Genomic DNA, 15,542 nt, shown 5'->3' with positions numbered 1-15,542 from the left:
AAGTTTTTTTTTAAAGATTTTATTTATTTATTTTGACAGACACAGCGAGAGAGGGAACACAAGCAGGGAGAGTGGGAGAGGGAGAAGCAGGTTTCCCCAGAGCAGAGAGCCCAATGTGGGGCTCGATCCCAGGACCCCAGGATCATGACCTGAGCCGAAGGCAGATGCTTAACGATTGAGCCGCCCAGGCGCCCCTAAAAAGATAAATATATTAAAGCAGCAGCGCATAAGGTGCTCAGAAGTGTTAAATATGTTCAATTATAAAATGGACTGTTAACAGGAACTAATAAAAAGCAACAGAACAAACGAGTAGTCTCAAGTGCAAGCAGATGGGAGACTCCCCACATGTTCAGTAATTTATTATAGGTAATACATTTGAAGTGATGTACTAAAATTGTTAGAATTACATTTTGGATAAGAAGACCGTAATTGATTTTTTTTAGGAGAGAGATGATCCTAAAACATAAATTTTTGTTCTCTTTTAAAGCTCTTTAAAGATTCATGTTTTTAAAAATTAGGGACATTGGAGCACCTGGTGGCTCAGTCGGTTAAGTGGTTGCCTTTGGCTCAGGTCATGATCCCGGCCTCCTGGGATTGAGCCCTATATATACGGGGCTCCCTGCTCAGCGGGGAGTCTGCTTCTCCTTCTGCCCCTGCCCCGCCCCCCCACCCCCGCTTGCTCATGCTCTAATAAATCTTAAAAAAAAATTGATAGACATTTTCCTTTCATCCTGTTTCAGTCCCACAGATCTGCTTGAAAATATATTTAGATGTCCTACTAAGAAAGTCAACTTATTACAGTAGTATCTTTCATATTCCAAATTGCAAAATTTGTCTTTTTCCCCTCATCTTTGTTACTGTCATGTTAGATGAATTCCATTTAAACATTTCTCAGTTAAATTATAGTACTATTATGTGTTAATTTTGGTTCACATCTTTCCAGGTCACACCCTGTATTAGGCCTTTTCCCAAGATCACAGTAAAACCTACCTAAATTGACCTCACTGCCTTTGGTCTCTCCCATTTTTGGTTCATTTATAGATAATTTACAGATAGCTTCATGTTGGTTCCCCGATTTAAATACAGAAAAAACTTCAATAATTCTATTTCTTATTGAATATTATTGCAAATGTTCTGGGTGTTCATTTTAGACATTTAGACTTCTCTAGAAACAGCTACTTTGTTTTCACCATTGTACTCTTAAACCCTTTGGTTGCAACAAAGTTCATTTGTATCCTCTCTCGTGAGTTATTTTTATTCTAATGGAGTGGGAAGGGCTAAATTCAAATAGCAGATCTGGCCCTTTGTGACCTTAGAATTAGAGACAAATCTATAGAGCCTACATACGACAGGGTCTGGCAGGTAGTAAAGACTTATAAATGGTAGCTTTTAATACTTTTGTTGTATCCATTTATGACCATTACCACTCCAAAACGCAGCTGAATTAGCCTTGAATTAACCTTTTTTCCCTTCTACACTGTCTCAGTTCTGAGGTACTTTGTTCACACTTAAATTTATTTATATGTTGCTTTGGATCTTCTCTCCAAAAGCAGGTTCTAACATCCATTTGTATCTCCTCCCCCCCCAGGTGCCTAATATAATGCATTGTGTGGACAGTAGGCATTCAGTAAAGGATGATTGTCAAAGAAAACAGCTATGTAGTTTTCTCAAATTTATAAGAGGAAAAGACAGTTTTAAAAAAATATCCAGAAAAAAGAGTCTGTAATATTGCAATAATTGCAAAAATTACTTCAAAGGCAAAAGAGAAACATTCTAACAAAACAGTGGTTTTTCAAAAGTTGATATGCTATCAGGATTGTAACAATTGGTAAAGCTTTCTTAAAACATCCCTCTGTATTAAGTTTTTCCACCTTTTCTCACATTTATTTTGTTCTTTTTTAAGAGGCAAGTGAGAAGACCAAATCTCTTTAGTTAAAGACTTTTCTAACCACAAGGTGGAAGCACTACTCTGGGAGTTCTCTGCAGGCATCCTTTAATGGTAGGTAGACCTCTAATGGGACAGAACACTCCCCCCGGGAGAGCTTGCTGGGCTAGAGAGCAAAGATGTGATGGGAGTTCTGCTCTTGCTTGTTTATTTATTTTTTTTTTTTTTAAGATTTTATTTATTTATTTGCGAGAGAGAGAATGAAAGACAGAGAGCATGAGAGGGAGGAGGGTCAGAGGGAGAAGCAGGCTCCCCGCTGAGCAGGGAGCCCGATGCGGGACTCGATCCCGGGACTCCAGGATCATGACCTGAGCCGAAGGCAGTCGCTTAACCAACTGAGCCACCCAGGCACCCCCTCTGCTCTTGCTTGTTTAAACACAAACTTCCCATCTTGGTCCAGAAATCCTTCATTATTCATCCTTCAAAACTTCATGTCCATGGTCCATAAGGGAAAACAATTTTTAAATTAACTTTGACTTAAGTTAAATAAGTGTTATTTCAGCATAAACTCTGGGAAATGTTTAATGAATGTGTTAAGGTGTAGCAATTACCTGTGTAAACTGGTACCTCTAAAATTTGAGGTTCCACTCTTTAAATCATTTGCTTTCTTTCATTATAAAAAATAGAAATAGAAAACTTTTTAAAAAATGAAGTCGGAAAAAAAAACACATAATTCTGTCATCCAAAAAAATGGACTAATTACTTGCTTTACTTCTTTTCCCTATTCTAATATTTTAAAATTTAGTTCATTTTAAAACTACCTTTTTGGGGGAGTGGGGAGTAATGGACCCTCTAAAGAACTGCAAATATTGAAGTCTAGCTAAAATGTTCCATCAAACTTCTGCCAAAGGGGGTCCTACATATAATGAGTTCTCTTGAAAATAGAAAACCTTTCCCACTTACTAAGTTGAGATATTCGTCATTTTTTAGAAATCGGTACCTCTAAATTAGCCATTTTGTACTCAGCCGTGTCTCATTTAAACTGTTGTATACGTGTTTCAGAGGGCAACCTTGAGTCTGTCCTTTGCTGGAAATTTGACATCAGGGGTTGTTACAGTGATGAGGGTTAAGGGTTGTTAATTTTCCAGTTCTTACAGAAGGCAAATCTTGGTTTATAACTACGTTCTGTGTTTCACACTTTGAAATCCACAAAATTTATTACTTGGGACAAAAGACTTCTCCCTGTACCAGCATTTTCCAAAATGTATTTGGTAATCAAGGAATGTAAGTTCAGAGGGATGGTACTAGGCTAAACTATTTAAGGAAATAGTTCTCTGGCTTATGTTTGGAAAATGCATTCCTTTCCTGCATGATTTCTCAAAGCCTTTACTACATTAATGTGCATTCTGAAGTTTGCAGGTTTTTTTTTTTTTAATCAGAAGGCACATTTTTCATCCATCATCTGCCCCATGGTACAAAGTGATTTAGGATATAACATATATAATAGGATGGGTATTTATCATAACTGTCCTGGAGTGACTGGGTTTTGAAGAGTTGTTTCAATATTATTGCCTCATAAAATGATAATTAAATTTGGTCTTGTCCAGGCTTTATTTGGTGGTAATCAGTTCTGTCTAGTTATGTAGACTTCGTTACATTTGCATATTTGTTTTTAAGGTAATGGTAATGGAAGGAAACCGTATTCATTGCTTACATGAATATTCTTATTAAGGATCAGGAGGGGCACCTGGGTGGCTCAGTCGGCTAAGTGTCTGCCTTTAGCTCAGGTTGTGATCTGGGGGTCCTGGGATTGAGCCCTGCATCAGGCTCCCTGCTCAGCAGGGAGCCTGCTTCTCCCTCTCCCTCTGTCTACCCTCCCCCCTTCCCCCCCACGCCCCGCTCGTGTACACTCTCTCAAATAAATAATAAAATCTTTAAAAAAAAAACCCAGAATATTCTAAATTCAGAGGTAGTCATGGCCCCTACCCAGTAAACTTTGTCTTAGACAATTTGTGCAAGTTCTTAATTATAGTAGAGAAGAAAGTCACTGAGAAAACTTATAAATCAGCTGTGAAACATCTATAAAAGGCTGTGGAGTAGTTCATATGCTAAAGTAGGATAAGATGTTTTGTGGCCAGTAGAGTATCTGCTTATTAGTGATAGAATGTAAAGTCTCTAATGAAGTTCAACTCTTTCCCTAAACTTCTATTTTAGGTATTGTGAGGTGGTTTGTTTTTGTTTTTGTTTTTGTTTTTTTGGCTCTTCAATAATCATTTTCTCCCCCTTTCCCCCATCTAAAGTCATGAGGAAGATATAAGGATCTGTCATAAAATAAACTATTGTCACTGTAGAATAAAAACCAAACTTCTTAATAAGCAATTTACCCTGTTGCAATGAGACAATATGCTCTGCTCATTTTTTCTGGATTCCCTAGGAAAGGTATTTCCAATCCAGTATCAGATATTTTTACTTTCTAAAGCTAGAGGTAACTTCTTATAACCGTTTTAAAAACATTACAAATGCAAATCCGCTTCGGGAACGAAACACAACATTGATTTCTTAGACTTTAAAAAATGCTAAGAGGCTTTTAATACTTCTGCTCTGAACGTGATAATTAAGTACCAAAATCAAACTAACACTTAACTTGTGGGGACTTAACGTTTCTCTAAAATACTCCCTTCCATTTAGATTTACTCATGTTAACATTTATCATAATTTAGATAGGTACATAAAAAGCTGTGTTAGTTCAGGAGATGTCTTAACTATTATTAATGCTCATTCCCCTAGCCAGTGTTTCAGTTTTCAGGTCAATTCTGTTTGTATCTGAGACAAAAGACCTGGTCTTTAATAAGGTGTATTCTGCTTTCAAAATATTTATGTCACCTAGTGTTAGTTATCCTTTCTCTGCCTGGGCAAGTACCAAAAAGGACATCAAAATAATGGCATCTTAAACCACTGCTTTTGATAGTCACAGAATCAGTCCAGCAGGGGCCTTCATTTAACAGGTAAGGAAACTGAATGTGGGGTGGGTTTGAACTCAGGGTTCTTGCCTTCTAATTAAAATTTGACTCCTGCATTCTATCTTCTTTTCTCTATCTTATAAACCTTTACCATGTTGTTTCCTCCATAAAAGGAATTATACCTGAACTTAGGACCTGAGGAGCATAACCACCAGTCTAAGAGGGTAAGAGGATAGTGGGAAAGATGTCATGAGCAGAGATTTGGGGCTCTGGTCTGAGTATGGTTGGAAGTACATGGTGGTTTCTCCCTTTGGACACTTAACTTGGTTAGTGGAGATTCAATCATACTAAACCCTCACTACAAAGTTTACTTCTGAGCACTTTGCTGCAAAATATGTACCCTGAACGTGCTCTGTATTAAATTCAGGTTTGGTTTAGATTTGGTTTGGAGATTGCTTTACTTGTCTCTAAATGATTTTACGTTTGATAAAATTTCTGATTTTAAAAACATTATTTCCTTAAGGAGTTTACTTGTCTCTAAATGATTTTAAGTTTGATAAAATTTCTGATTTTAAAAAACATTATTTCCTTAAGGAGTTTACATTAAGGCTGAACCAGTTCAGATTTTGGCTCATGTCCCTTTGAAAATTGGTATCTTAGAAAAGTTAGGACTCAGAATGTCTGACTGAAAAATAAGGCTTGATGGTAAATCGAGTTTATGTGCTTTGTAGCATACCGAAATCATTTCTGTAATATTGATACATACTTTCAAGTACATAATAAATTACTGTTTATTTAAATAAAAATGATCCAGATATTCAAGTTATTACCAGATTTTATAAGACATAAAAAGACTACAAATTCTGTTTAGATGAACAAGTATGATTGGCACAGGAATAGCTCCTGAGTGCCCAGGTATCTCCCACTCATTTGTGGTTCTCACGCATTCATCACATACCAACCACCGCATAGCTTTGTTTTCAGATCCTAGAGAACTTTCAGTTTAAAGAACCAAGGCAACTCACATTCCATGAGCAATATATAGCACTTAGAAATCTGCTTAGGAGTTGCTCTTTTTTGGTTTGTTTCCCCCTTAATTCTTATATAAAATGTTTTAAGATAGGTTAACTATGATAGTGGAGAACAGTTGTTTCAATTGAGTACTAATGGTAAAAATTTTGTTTTCTAATAGGTAGTTTGTGTTGTTAAGAGGTAACATAATTTACTATGAACCTTAGGATAAATGCAAAGCACAATAAAAACACCATATTTGAATTTACTTCTTGATATGTATTTGAAAACTCTTCTGAGTGTTGCTACTGAGCTAGAGATTGCCAAAGCATAGGACTTCATTTGACAAAATGACTCAAAGCCCAACACAGTTTCTGGGAGAGATTGGGTGTAGTAGGTTCATAGAACTCTTTGTTCACTCATTCGTTCAGTTTCTACTAAGTACTGGGCTCTGAAGATAAAAAAAAATGTATTTTTCAAACTAATTAAATAGACCCTGGCCTCAAAGCTCACATTCTATTAGGGAAAATCACACATGAAAGTAGAAGATTATAATACAGTTGTAAATTCATAATAGAGGTAACCCATTTAATTTGAGTACCAAAGAGGGAAGGTCCCCAGATTGACTGGGAGGGAGTGGAATGGGAGGGATGAAGGTCAGCAAAGGCTTCCTGGAGGAGTTGACACCGGAACTGAGTTTTAAAGGAGTGGGAAAGAAAACGTAGTGGTGGGTCAGAATGGTATTCAGATACGGGACACAAACCGTGCATTAAGTGTACAGGAACCATAAGCAAGTTGATTGTTGTTGCTTGTTGAGTAGACCGTCCTCCCCAGTGCTGTGTGAAGATGGATTTGAAGAGGAGAAGGCTGGGTGCAAGAGACCAGTAAGACTGCTGCAGTGGGGCCAGTGAGTCATGATGGCCTAAACTGACAATGTTACCAGCCACACACACAGGGAGAATCAACCAACATTTATAATTCACATCAATCTTTAGTGACTGACTGAATATACGGGCTGAGGGAGGAGGAGAAAGCATCAAGGATGGCTCTTGGGTTTCTAGTTTGCTGGTACCAGAGACAGTACAGGGGGAAGAGCAGCTCCAGGGAGAAAAATACGTTCCATTTCAACATGAGTTTGAGGTACCAGTGGGTCACATCCAGGTGGATATGTACAGTGGGAAGTTGGACTTGAGTCTGACGCTCAGGCAAGCTGCTAGAGTTACACATTTGGAGGTCCTCAGCATAACAGAACTGGCATCTGAGTGCAGAAAGGTTAACTGACCTGTTTTGGGGCTCTGTATCTAGAACCTTGTCATCCCACCAGGCCCATATTGTTTTTCTTGGGCCACTGAGACACGATTGCCTCTCTCCACTCCTATTTCCTTAGAACATCTGTGACATGAAATATTCCTAGTCCTATCCTTTCTCCCTGTGCTGAGAAGTAATTACATATGGCACTTACTATATCTTCACATACAGCACTCATGGCCAGGTTTTGTAGATAGTAGGTAATCAGTGAATGTTCATCTTTATGGCTTATATTCATCTGGCTCTCTGTATACAAAATTTGCTCTGTTTTTTTCTTGCAGGAACTTCTTTCTTGATTCTCAAGTTAAATTTCTAAGACAACTTCAAGGTTAAGTGTTAAGTGGACAGTACCTGAAAGGTAGGTTTCTTCCATTCATCACGATTAAATCATTCCTTTGTTATCACCACACATTGCTTGTTGTGGTTTGAAAACAACCATTTCTCTTCTTAGGAAAGGACCATGGTGTTTCTTGAGTCAAGGTCCCACAGAGGGAGTTAAAAGAGTTGCAGTAACCTGGCGTGAGTAATCCCTGATTCCAGGTGATGATGGGGGTTGTGTTTCACATTTTGCTTTATTTGACAAATATGTGAAAGACAGTCACTAAAAATAAGAACAGACCAGGCTTTGTTGCAGCTGAGTGGCTTGGCAAATCACCATAGAGAGGAATCTGAGGACATGAAGGATTTGATACTGGGATAGAATCCAGTTGTCCTCTGAAGGGAAGTAAAATATCCTTTTTAAGAGCACTGAAGTTCTGGGGTTTTTCTGGAATAACCACCTTTGTGAGGTATGGATCGTGTCCAGGGACCGTAACCTGAGAGGAAACAAAAAACAATCATCTGAGAGTGATTTCAGATGTTTCGTGGTGCCAACACTAAAAACACTGACATCCACCACTAAAATGTGGCCTTTATGAAACACACATAACCAGCAGCCAGGCCTCCCAGGCTAGTAACAGCTTCAGGCTGACTCACTGAATGAGTTGTCCAATGCCTGTTGCCCAGAGTTATGAAGTTAAATAAAGACAGGTCCCTTATCTGGAGATGTATCCTAGGAAAAGGAAGCCATAGACTGATTCTCTCCCCATCATTTTTTGGAGAACAAAGGTAAAGAATTGACTGTTTTCCTTTGTTCCAAGTCTGTACTTAATATCCTGACTGGGTATCAAGAGTATTTATAAGTGGAATTCTGTTCTCAATTTATTCCATTTTCCTTGCAGCTGATCCAAGTGTACAAGTTTACTGCTTCCTCAAAAGGCTTTGATTTTACCTGGCTTTCCCTGAGTCTGAATCTTAAGCTAGATTTATTGACTGACTGATTCATTGGTTGATTTTGGTGGAAGAAATCAGGAAAAATAGGACAAATGCTAAACTAACTACAGATGATGTCCACTGAGAAATACTTTTTTTAAAAAAAGATTTTATTTATTTGACAGAACGCGAGCAAGCGTGAGTGGCACCAGTGCGGGGTTGGGGGTTGCGGAGGGAGAGGGAGAAGTAGGGTCTCCATTGATCAGGGAGCCCAACATGGGGGCTCAATCGCAGGAGCCCGGGATCATGACCTTAGCTGAAGGCAGACGCTTAACCAACTAAGCCACCCAGGCGCCCCTGAGAAATAGAAATAATATAGAAATATATGGAGAAGGAAAATAATGGGGGAAAATCATTTAGTCATTCATTTCAGCTTCCAAAGTCTTGCCTTCCAACCTTGTCCTAGAACTAGAGGCTAAAGCCAACAGGTACTACAGTAGTCTAAAAGGAAATGAACAATTCTTAACTTTATAAAGGTGTGCCTTATTTTTGGCATTACATAAAAATAATTTAGATTCATTACAAAGACACCCCCCCCACACACACACATTTTTTCATGGAATGGAAATGTCACTGTAACAGGAAAATAAAGGGCCTTTTTAGGCAAAAATTCACAGTGAATTGAGGTCTTTCCAGTTCTAGGAGCGATTCTTAAGAAGATTAGCAGTTGATGGGCCCCCTGCTGGGCTCTGTGGGAATAACCTATGGAACAGAGAAGCTCTGAATCCTACAGTTTTATGAACTGAAAAACGTGCCTTTCATTATTTCACCTTTAGGATATAACAATGCAAAGCCAGTTTTTACTACTGAGTAGATGACCACCTTTTCCCAGGAGTCGCTCTATACAGAATGACTGCTTGTAGCTGGCATCAAACCCACTAAGCAAAGCAGAAGAATCTTGAGAGTTAGAGAAAGTCGTTATCAAGGAGGAAGAGGCACAATCTGGCCAACTAAATCAGGTACTTTTTCATTTAGTTCATTCACATACATCTGTTTGGGCTCAAACTAGTCCAAGCCTCCCTCTAGGAATAAATGACTCAAACATCTTCATAGAATTAAACCTGAAACTTTACATGCATTGATTGGAACTCACCATCATTTGCTTATGGAAGGGCTGCAAAATATGTCTATTACTAGCTTTATATAGTAAAATTTATGGATCAAATTTTATTTATAATGAATTCTAAGGAACTTGTGTCCCCCAGTCCATTTTTTAATAGCAGAAATTATGTCTCATGAAATGGGCGTTGAAATGGTATTCCATGAAGCTTGGAAGTACTTTGACTACATTGTTTAATTATTCTTATTAATAATAAGGTTCATTCCATCTTTTATCATAGAACATGTTGCAAGAAATAGGTTTTGGCTTCTATTAAAAACACTGCCAGTTGGGAAAAAACATGATTTGTTTGGTATGTTCCTATTATTCCCACCTCTCCCACTCCCTGCCAAATGCAAGTCTGATGATGACCTTTCCTTCTGTCCTGATGTATCTACTTTTGGGACTTTCCACACTTATTTCGGATTCCTTCTGGGTAACTACTGCAAGTTCTAAAATGTTTTAATAACCATAACGAGGGCTGTATACTTACATTTATTACATAGGACCCAGGCAGGAGAAGAAGATAATACTCTCCAAATTTGTTGGTTCTATAAGGGCAGATATGTTTTCTGTCTTGGACTTCTACAATTACATTGGGTAATGGATTCCCATTCTGATCAAAAACTTGACCCTTTATACCTGCAAGACAAAAAGAACACTTTATGTTAACACTACATTTTCTGACATATGAAAAAAAATTCTTGTAGTTATTTAAGAAAAATATGTCCAATATTTATTAAGCTGTTTGGATGATGATAATAATAGTAATAATAAAGTATTTAAGGGAAGGTGAACCTTCGCAAAAAATTGAGATATAATTGTCATATAGCATTAGTTTCAGATGTACAACATAATGATTTGATATATTTGTGAAATGATCACAATATATCTAGTTAACATAGTTCAAGATTTTTTCTTGTTTAATTTTTATAAATGGATGTTAAATTTTGTTAAATGGTTTTTTTCTGCATCTATTGGGATGATCATATTATTTTTATCTTTCATTTTGTTAATGTGGTATATTACGCTGATTTTGCAGATGTCAAGCCATCCTTGCATCCATGGAATAAATCCCACTAGATCAAGGAAGGTCCTTTTAATGTATTGTTGAAGTTGATTTGCTAATACTTTGTTGGAGGATTTTTGCATCTATGTTCATCAGGGATATTGGCTTGTAATTTTCTTGTAGTGTCATGGTTTTGCTATCAGGGTAATGCTGGCCTTGTAAAGTGAGTTTGAGAGCGTTCTTTTCTGTTTTTTGGAAGAGTTTGAGGACTGGTATTAATTCTTCTTTAAATGGTAAAATTCACCAATGAAGCCATCTAGTCTTGGACTTTTATTTGAATTAGTAATCAAAAACAATCCAAAAATCTCCTTACTGGTAAAAGGTCTGTTCAGATTTTTTTTTTCATGATTCAGTCTTGGTAGGTGTATGCTTCTGTGGATTTAACTATCATCTAGGTTGTCCACTTTTTTGGTGTATAATTGTTTAGTCTTTTATGATCCTTTGCATTTCTGTGGTATCAGTTGCAACATCTCTGTCATTTCTGATTTTGAGTTCTTGCTCTTTTTTTCTTGGTGAGTCTAGCTAAAGGTTTATCTTTTCAGATAACCAGCTCAGTTTTTTTTTTTCTATTGTCTTTTTAGTTTCTATTTCATTTATTACTGTTCTTTGTTTCTTCCTTCTCCTAACTTTGGGCTTATTTTGTTCTTTTTTTAGTTCATTGAGGTGTAAAGTTAGGTTGAGATTTTTTTTTTAAATTTTAATTCCAGTGTAGTTAACAGCGTTATATTAGATTCAGGTGTACAATATAGTGATTCAACAATTCTATAAGATCTCTGTTTAATTGTAGGCATTTATCCCTCTGAATTTCTTAGAACTGCTTTTGTTGCATCCCATAAGTTTTGGTATGTTGTATTTTCATTTCATTCATTTCAAGATTTTGATTTCTCTTTTGACCTACTGGTTGTGCAGTAGCATGTTGTTTCATCTCTGAATATTTGTGAATTTTCCAATTTTCTTCTAGTAATTGATTTCTAGTTTTATTCCACCGAGGTTGGAAAAGATAGTTGATAAGATTTATTTATTTGACAGATCATGAGCACAAGTAGGCAGAGCAGCAGGCAGAAGGAGAGGGAGAAGAGGCTTCCGGCTGAGCAGGGAGTCTGACGTGGGGCTCAATCCCAGGACCCTGGGATCATGACCTGAGCTGAAGGCAGACGCTTAACCAAGTGAGCCACGCAGGCACCCCAGGCTTTGTAAATTTGTTCCATGTGCACTTGAAGCAAATGTGTATTCTGCTGCTGTTGGATGGACTGCTCTGTATATGTTAAGTACCATTTTCTGTCTGGATGACCTATCCATTGGTGAAAGTGATATATTAAAGCCCCTTACTGTTATTATATTGCTATTTTCCCCTTTAGGTCTGTTAATATTTGCTTTATATAGTTAAGTACTCCTATGTTAGATCATTTTGTTGGATTGACTCCTTCATAATTCTATAATAACCTTGTTTCTTATTAGTCTTTGTCTTAAAGTCTGTTTTGTCTGATATAAGTATAGCTATCCCAGCTTTCTTTTGGTTTCCATTTGCATGGAATATCTTTTCCACCTCTTCACTTTCAGTCTGTGTGTGTCCTAGTATCTGAAGTGAGTCTCCTGCAGGAAACATACATAGATGGGTCTTATGGTTTATTTATTTTTATTTATTTTTTTAATTGATCCAGCCACTCTTGTCTTTTTATTGGAGAGTTTAGTCCATTTACATTTAAAGTAATTACTGATAGGTATGTACTTACAGCCATTTTGATAATTGCTTTTGGGCTGGTTTGTAATTCCTTTGTTGTTCTCTTCCTTTGCGATCTGTTGGTTTTCTATAGTGGTATGCTCAGATTCCTTCATCTTGTTTTATGTATAGGTTTTTGCTTTGTGGTTACCTTGACACTTACATAAAACTTTAACAGTCTATTTTAAGTTTATAATATGATTGCATTCTAAACCTTTGCATGTTTACTCCCTCCTGCCCATATTTTACATCTTGTTATCTTGTGTATCCATTAACAAATATTGTAGTTATAGTTATTTTTGCTACTTTGTCTTTTAACCTTCATAATAGTTTTGTGATTAACCACTATCTTTACATTAGACTCTTTTGAATTTTATTAAAGATTTACCTTTACCAGTGAGTTTTTGTGTTACTAATTAGTACCCTTTCATTTCAGCCTAAAGAAGTTCCTTTAACCTTCCTTGTAAGGCTGGTCTAGTGGCGATGAACTCCTTAATTTTTGCTTGTCTAGAAAATCCTTTCTCTTTCAATTCTGAAGGACAGCTTTGCCAGATATTATCGGTTGGTGGTTCTTTCTTTCAGCACTTTGAATATACTGTGCTACTCCGTTCTGGCTTGCAAAGTTTCTGCTGAAAAAATCTGCTAATAATATTATGGGGATTCCCTTGTATGTAACAAGTTGTTTTTCTCTTGCTACTTTTCAGATTCCCTGTCTTCAACTGTCTGACACTTTGATTATAATATAATGTGTCTTGGTGTGGGTCTGAGTTCATCTTATTTGGTACTCTCCGGCCCTCCTGGATCTGGAGGTCTTTCCTTCCCCAGGTTAGGGAACTCTTCAGCCATTATTCATTAAGTTTTCTGTCCCTTTCTCTCTTCTCCTTCTGGGACCCCTATAATGTGAATGTTGGTATGCCCGATGTTGTCTCATAAATCCCTAGAGCTATCTCCACTCTATTTCATTCTTTTCCTTTTGTTGCTCTGATTGGATTAGTTCCAATGCCGTTTTCAAGTTCACGGATTTTTCTGCTTCATCTAGTCTGATGTTCAGTCTGTTGTATTTTTCAGTTCTATTACTATATTCTTCAGCTGTGTGACTTCTGTTTGGTGGTGTCTTGTAATACCTCTTTGTTGAAATTCTCATTTTGTTCATGCATTGTTCTCCTGAGCTCAGTGAGCATGTTTATGGTCATTATTTGAACTCTTTATCAGGTAAATCACTTATCACTGTTTCAGTAAGGTCTTTTTTGAGGCTTTACCTTATTTTTTTGTTTGGAATATATTGCTCTATTTCTTCATTTTCTTTGACTCTGTGTCGGTTTCTCTACATTAGGTAAAACACCCACATCTTCCAGTCCCGGAGGAGTGGTCTTTTGTAGATGAACCTTATCATTCAGCTCTGCCCTAGCTCTTGGTTGTTTCTCAAACCTGATTGTCTAAGCAGTCTACTTGATTCTTAGTAGTTCCCAGTAGTTGAGGTTGTGCCAAGACCTATCAGTACCTAGATTCAGGCTGATTGTATTCCAGACCCTTAGGCGGAGGCTTTTAAAGGATGCAAATAAATCTCTTTCAGGGGAAGACAGACTGGGGGATGGATGCGTCTCCCTGTTCCCTCTACACTGAGCCCTGGGATGAGAGCCAGTTAAGAACTGTTTGCTAGTGTCCTGTTGGAGCCACTGGCTACCAGAGCTACTAAGCGGTATCCCTTGGATGATAGCTCCCCAAACTAGGACACCGGATGCATGCATAGATTCCCTTTTGGGGGAGACTGGTGACCGGGAGGGAGGGAGAGTGCAAACATGGTGTCTGCCAGCCTCCATCTTTGGAGAGTATTAAATTAGATGCCTGCCCCTCAGGTCAAAGCTTTAAGACCAGCAAATAGGCCGTTTTCACAGGAAAACTGGGCATCTTTCAGTTGGCTGGCTCTGCACTGGGCCCTGGCAGGCAGCCAGGTGCACCTGTGCAGACCCTTTAAGAACTATCTCCCAGTTTGAGGGTCTTGTGGATGCAAGCCTCATGGCTTTCAAAGCTAGGTGTTTTCAGGGATTGTTTCTTGGGTAGCTTTTAAAAGTTGGGGTGCCAGATGTGGGGTTCAAACCTTTTGCTGCTCAGGGAGAAGTTTGGAGTTGTGAGTTCCTTCAATGTGGGTTGCTGCAACAGGGATGGGGTGTATGGCAGGATCGTGTCTCAACCTCTCCTACTCGTTGCAATATAGGTTTATTCTCATTCGCCCAATATGTAGGAACGGCTTAGGTAGTTTTTGGGTTTCCATATGTAGCTATAGATTTGGTGTGTCTGGGGGAGGGGATGAATTCAGGATCCTCCTACATTGCCATCTTGAACCAGAACTTGGTAAACTTATTTTTGATGTAACTTAAAATACAGTCAAGCTAACAATCAGATTTATAGGCTAAATTTGTTTATTGTCAAATGTTCCATTTATGGCACCTAGTATCAAAATGAGAGAACACAGATGACAACCTAAATCCATTCCTGTCTTTTCCAAGTTGCTTACTCAGTCACCAAACTACTACAACATTGTCCTCGGTAGATTCCACTAAATCCTAAACTAAAAAATGCCAGTGTATTTACAAAAAGCAGGGGAGGTGGGGGTGGCTGGCTGGCCCAGGCAGTGGGAACATGTGACTCTTGATCTTGGGGTCATGAGTTCAAGCCCCACGTTGGGTGTAGAGATTACTCAAAAAAAAAAAAAAAAAAAAAGCCAGTGTATTAATTTACAATAAGATACTTACCTGTGGAAGGGCCTCAATAGTTTTGTCTCATGGTCAAACTAGATGGGAAACAATTATAATCACAAGATTGCTTGGAATCATGGGATTGGTTAATGGTGTCTTATTACTAATAACAGGAGTGAACATTTATTGTTAGTATATTTCAGGCTCTATGGCAAATGCTTAACGTGCATGTTCTCACTGAATCCTCACATCAACTCTATCACGTAGGCAATACCTTCACACTTTTACAGATGAGGAAACTAAGGCTCTGGGTTATTAAATAACCTTAAGCTCCTAGAGCCTGGCTGTAAATCCACACTAGTCTCCAGGGCCCACACTGAACCTGACACCATGCCCCTCACCTCAAAATTTCAGGAGTACAGTTAAGAAAAGGTCATTTTAAATGTTACACTTCACCTTCCAGTGTGTTCACTCAGTGACATA

General features: G+C 37.9%; 1 protein-coding gene and 1 long non-coding RNA gene across 3 annotated transcripts in view; one reads left to right on the top strand and one right to left on the bottom strand.

The window, feature by feature from the left end:
- Window positions 1-639: 639 nt before the first annotated feature.
- Window positions 640-9,560, top strand: LOC118008590. The gene is made up of 3 exons (XR_004678719.1): window positions 640-1,999; window positions 5,019-7,683; window positions 9,252-9,560. It is a non-coding gene; the product is annotated as an uncharacterized LOC118008590 (long non-coding RNA).
- CPM (carboxypeptidase M) overlaps window positions 5,619-15,542 on the bottom strand; it is a 69,696-nt gene continuing 59,772 nt past the window's right edge. For both annotated transcript variants that reach the window (XM_035002176.1, XM_035002175.1), the window contains exons 8-9: window positions 10,068-10,216; window positions 5,619-7,979 (exon numbers count right to left, since the gene is read on the bottom strand). In XM_035002176.1, coding sequence (XP_034858067.1) covers window positions 7,737-7,979; window positions 10,068-10,216 — 392 coding nt within the window. In that variant the 3' untranslated portion in view covers window positions 5,619-7,736. The remainder of the gene's footprint in view (window positions 7,980-10,067; window positions 10,217-15,542) is intronic.

Source organism: Mirounga leonina, unplaced genomic scaffold (genome assembly GCF_011800145.1).
Source record: "Mirounga leonina isolate KUSES-001 unplaced genomic scaffold, KU_Mleo_1.0 Mir_126, whole genome shotgun sequence".
Lineage (NCBI taxonomy): Eukaryota > Metazoa > Chordata > Mammalia > Carnivora > Phocidae > Mirounga > Mirounga leonina.
The sequence above is the reverse complement of the archived record's forward strand: the minus strand, read 5'-3'. Positions and strand labels throughout refer to the sequence as shown.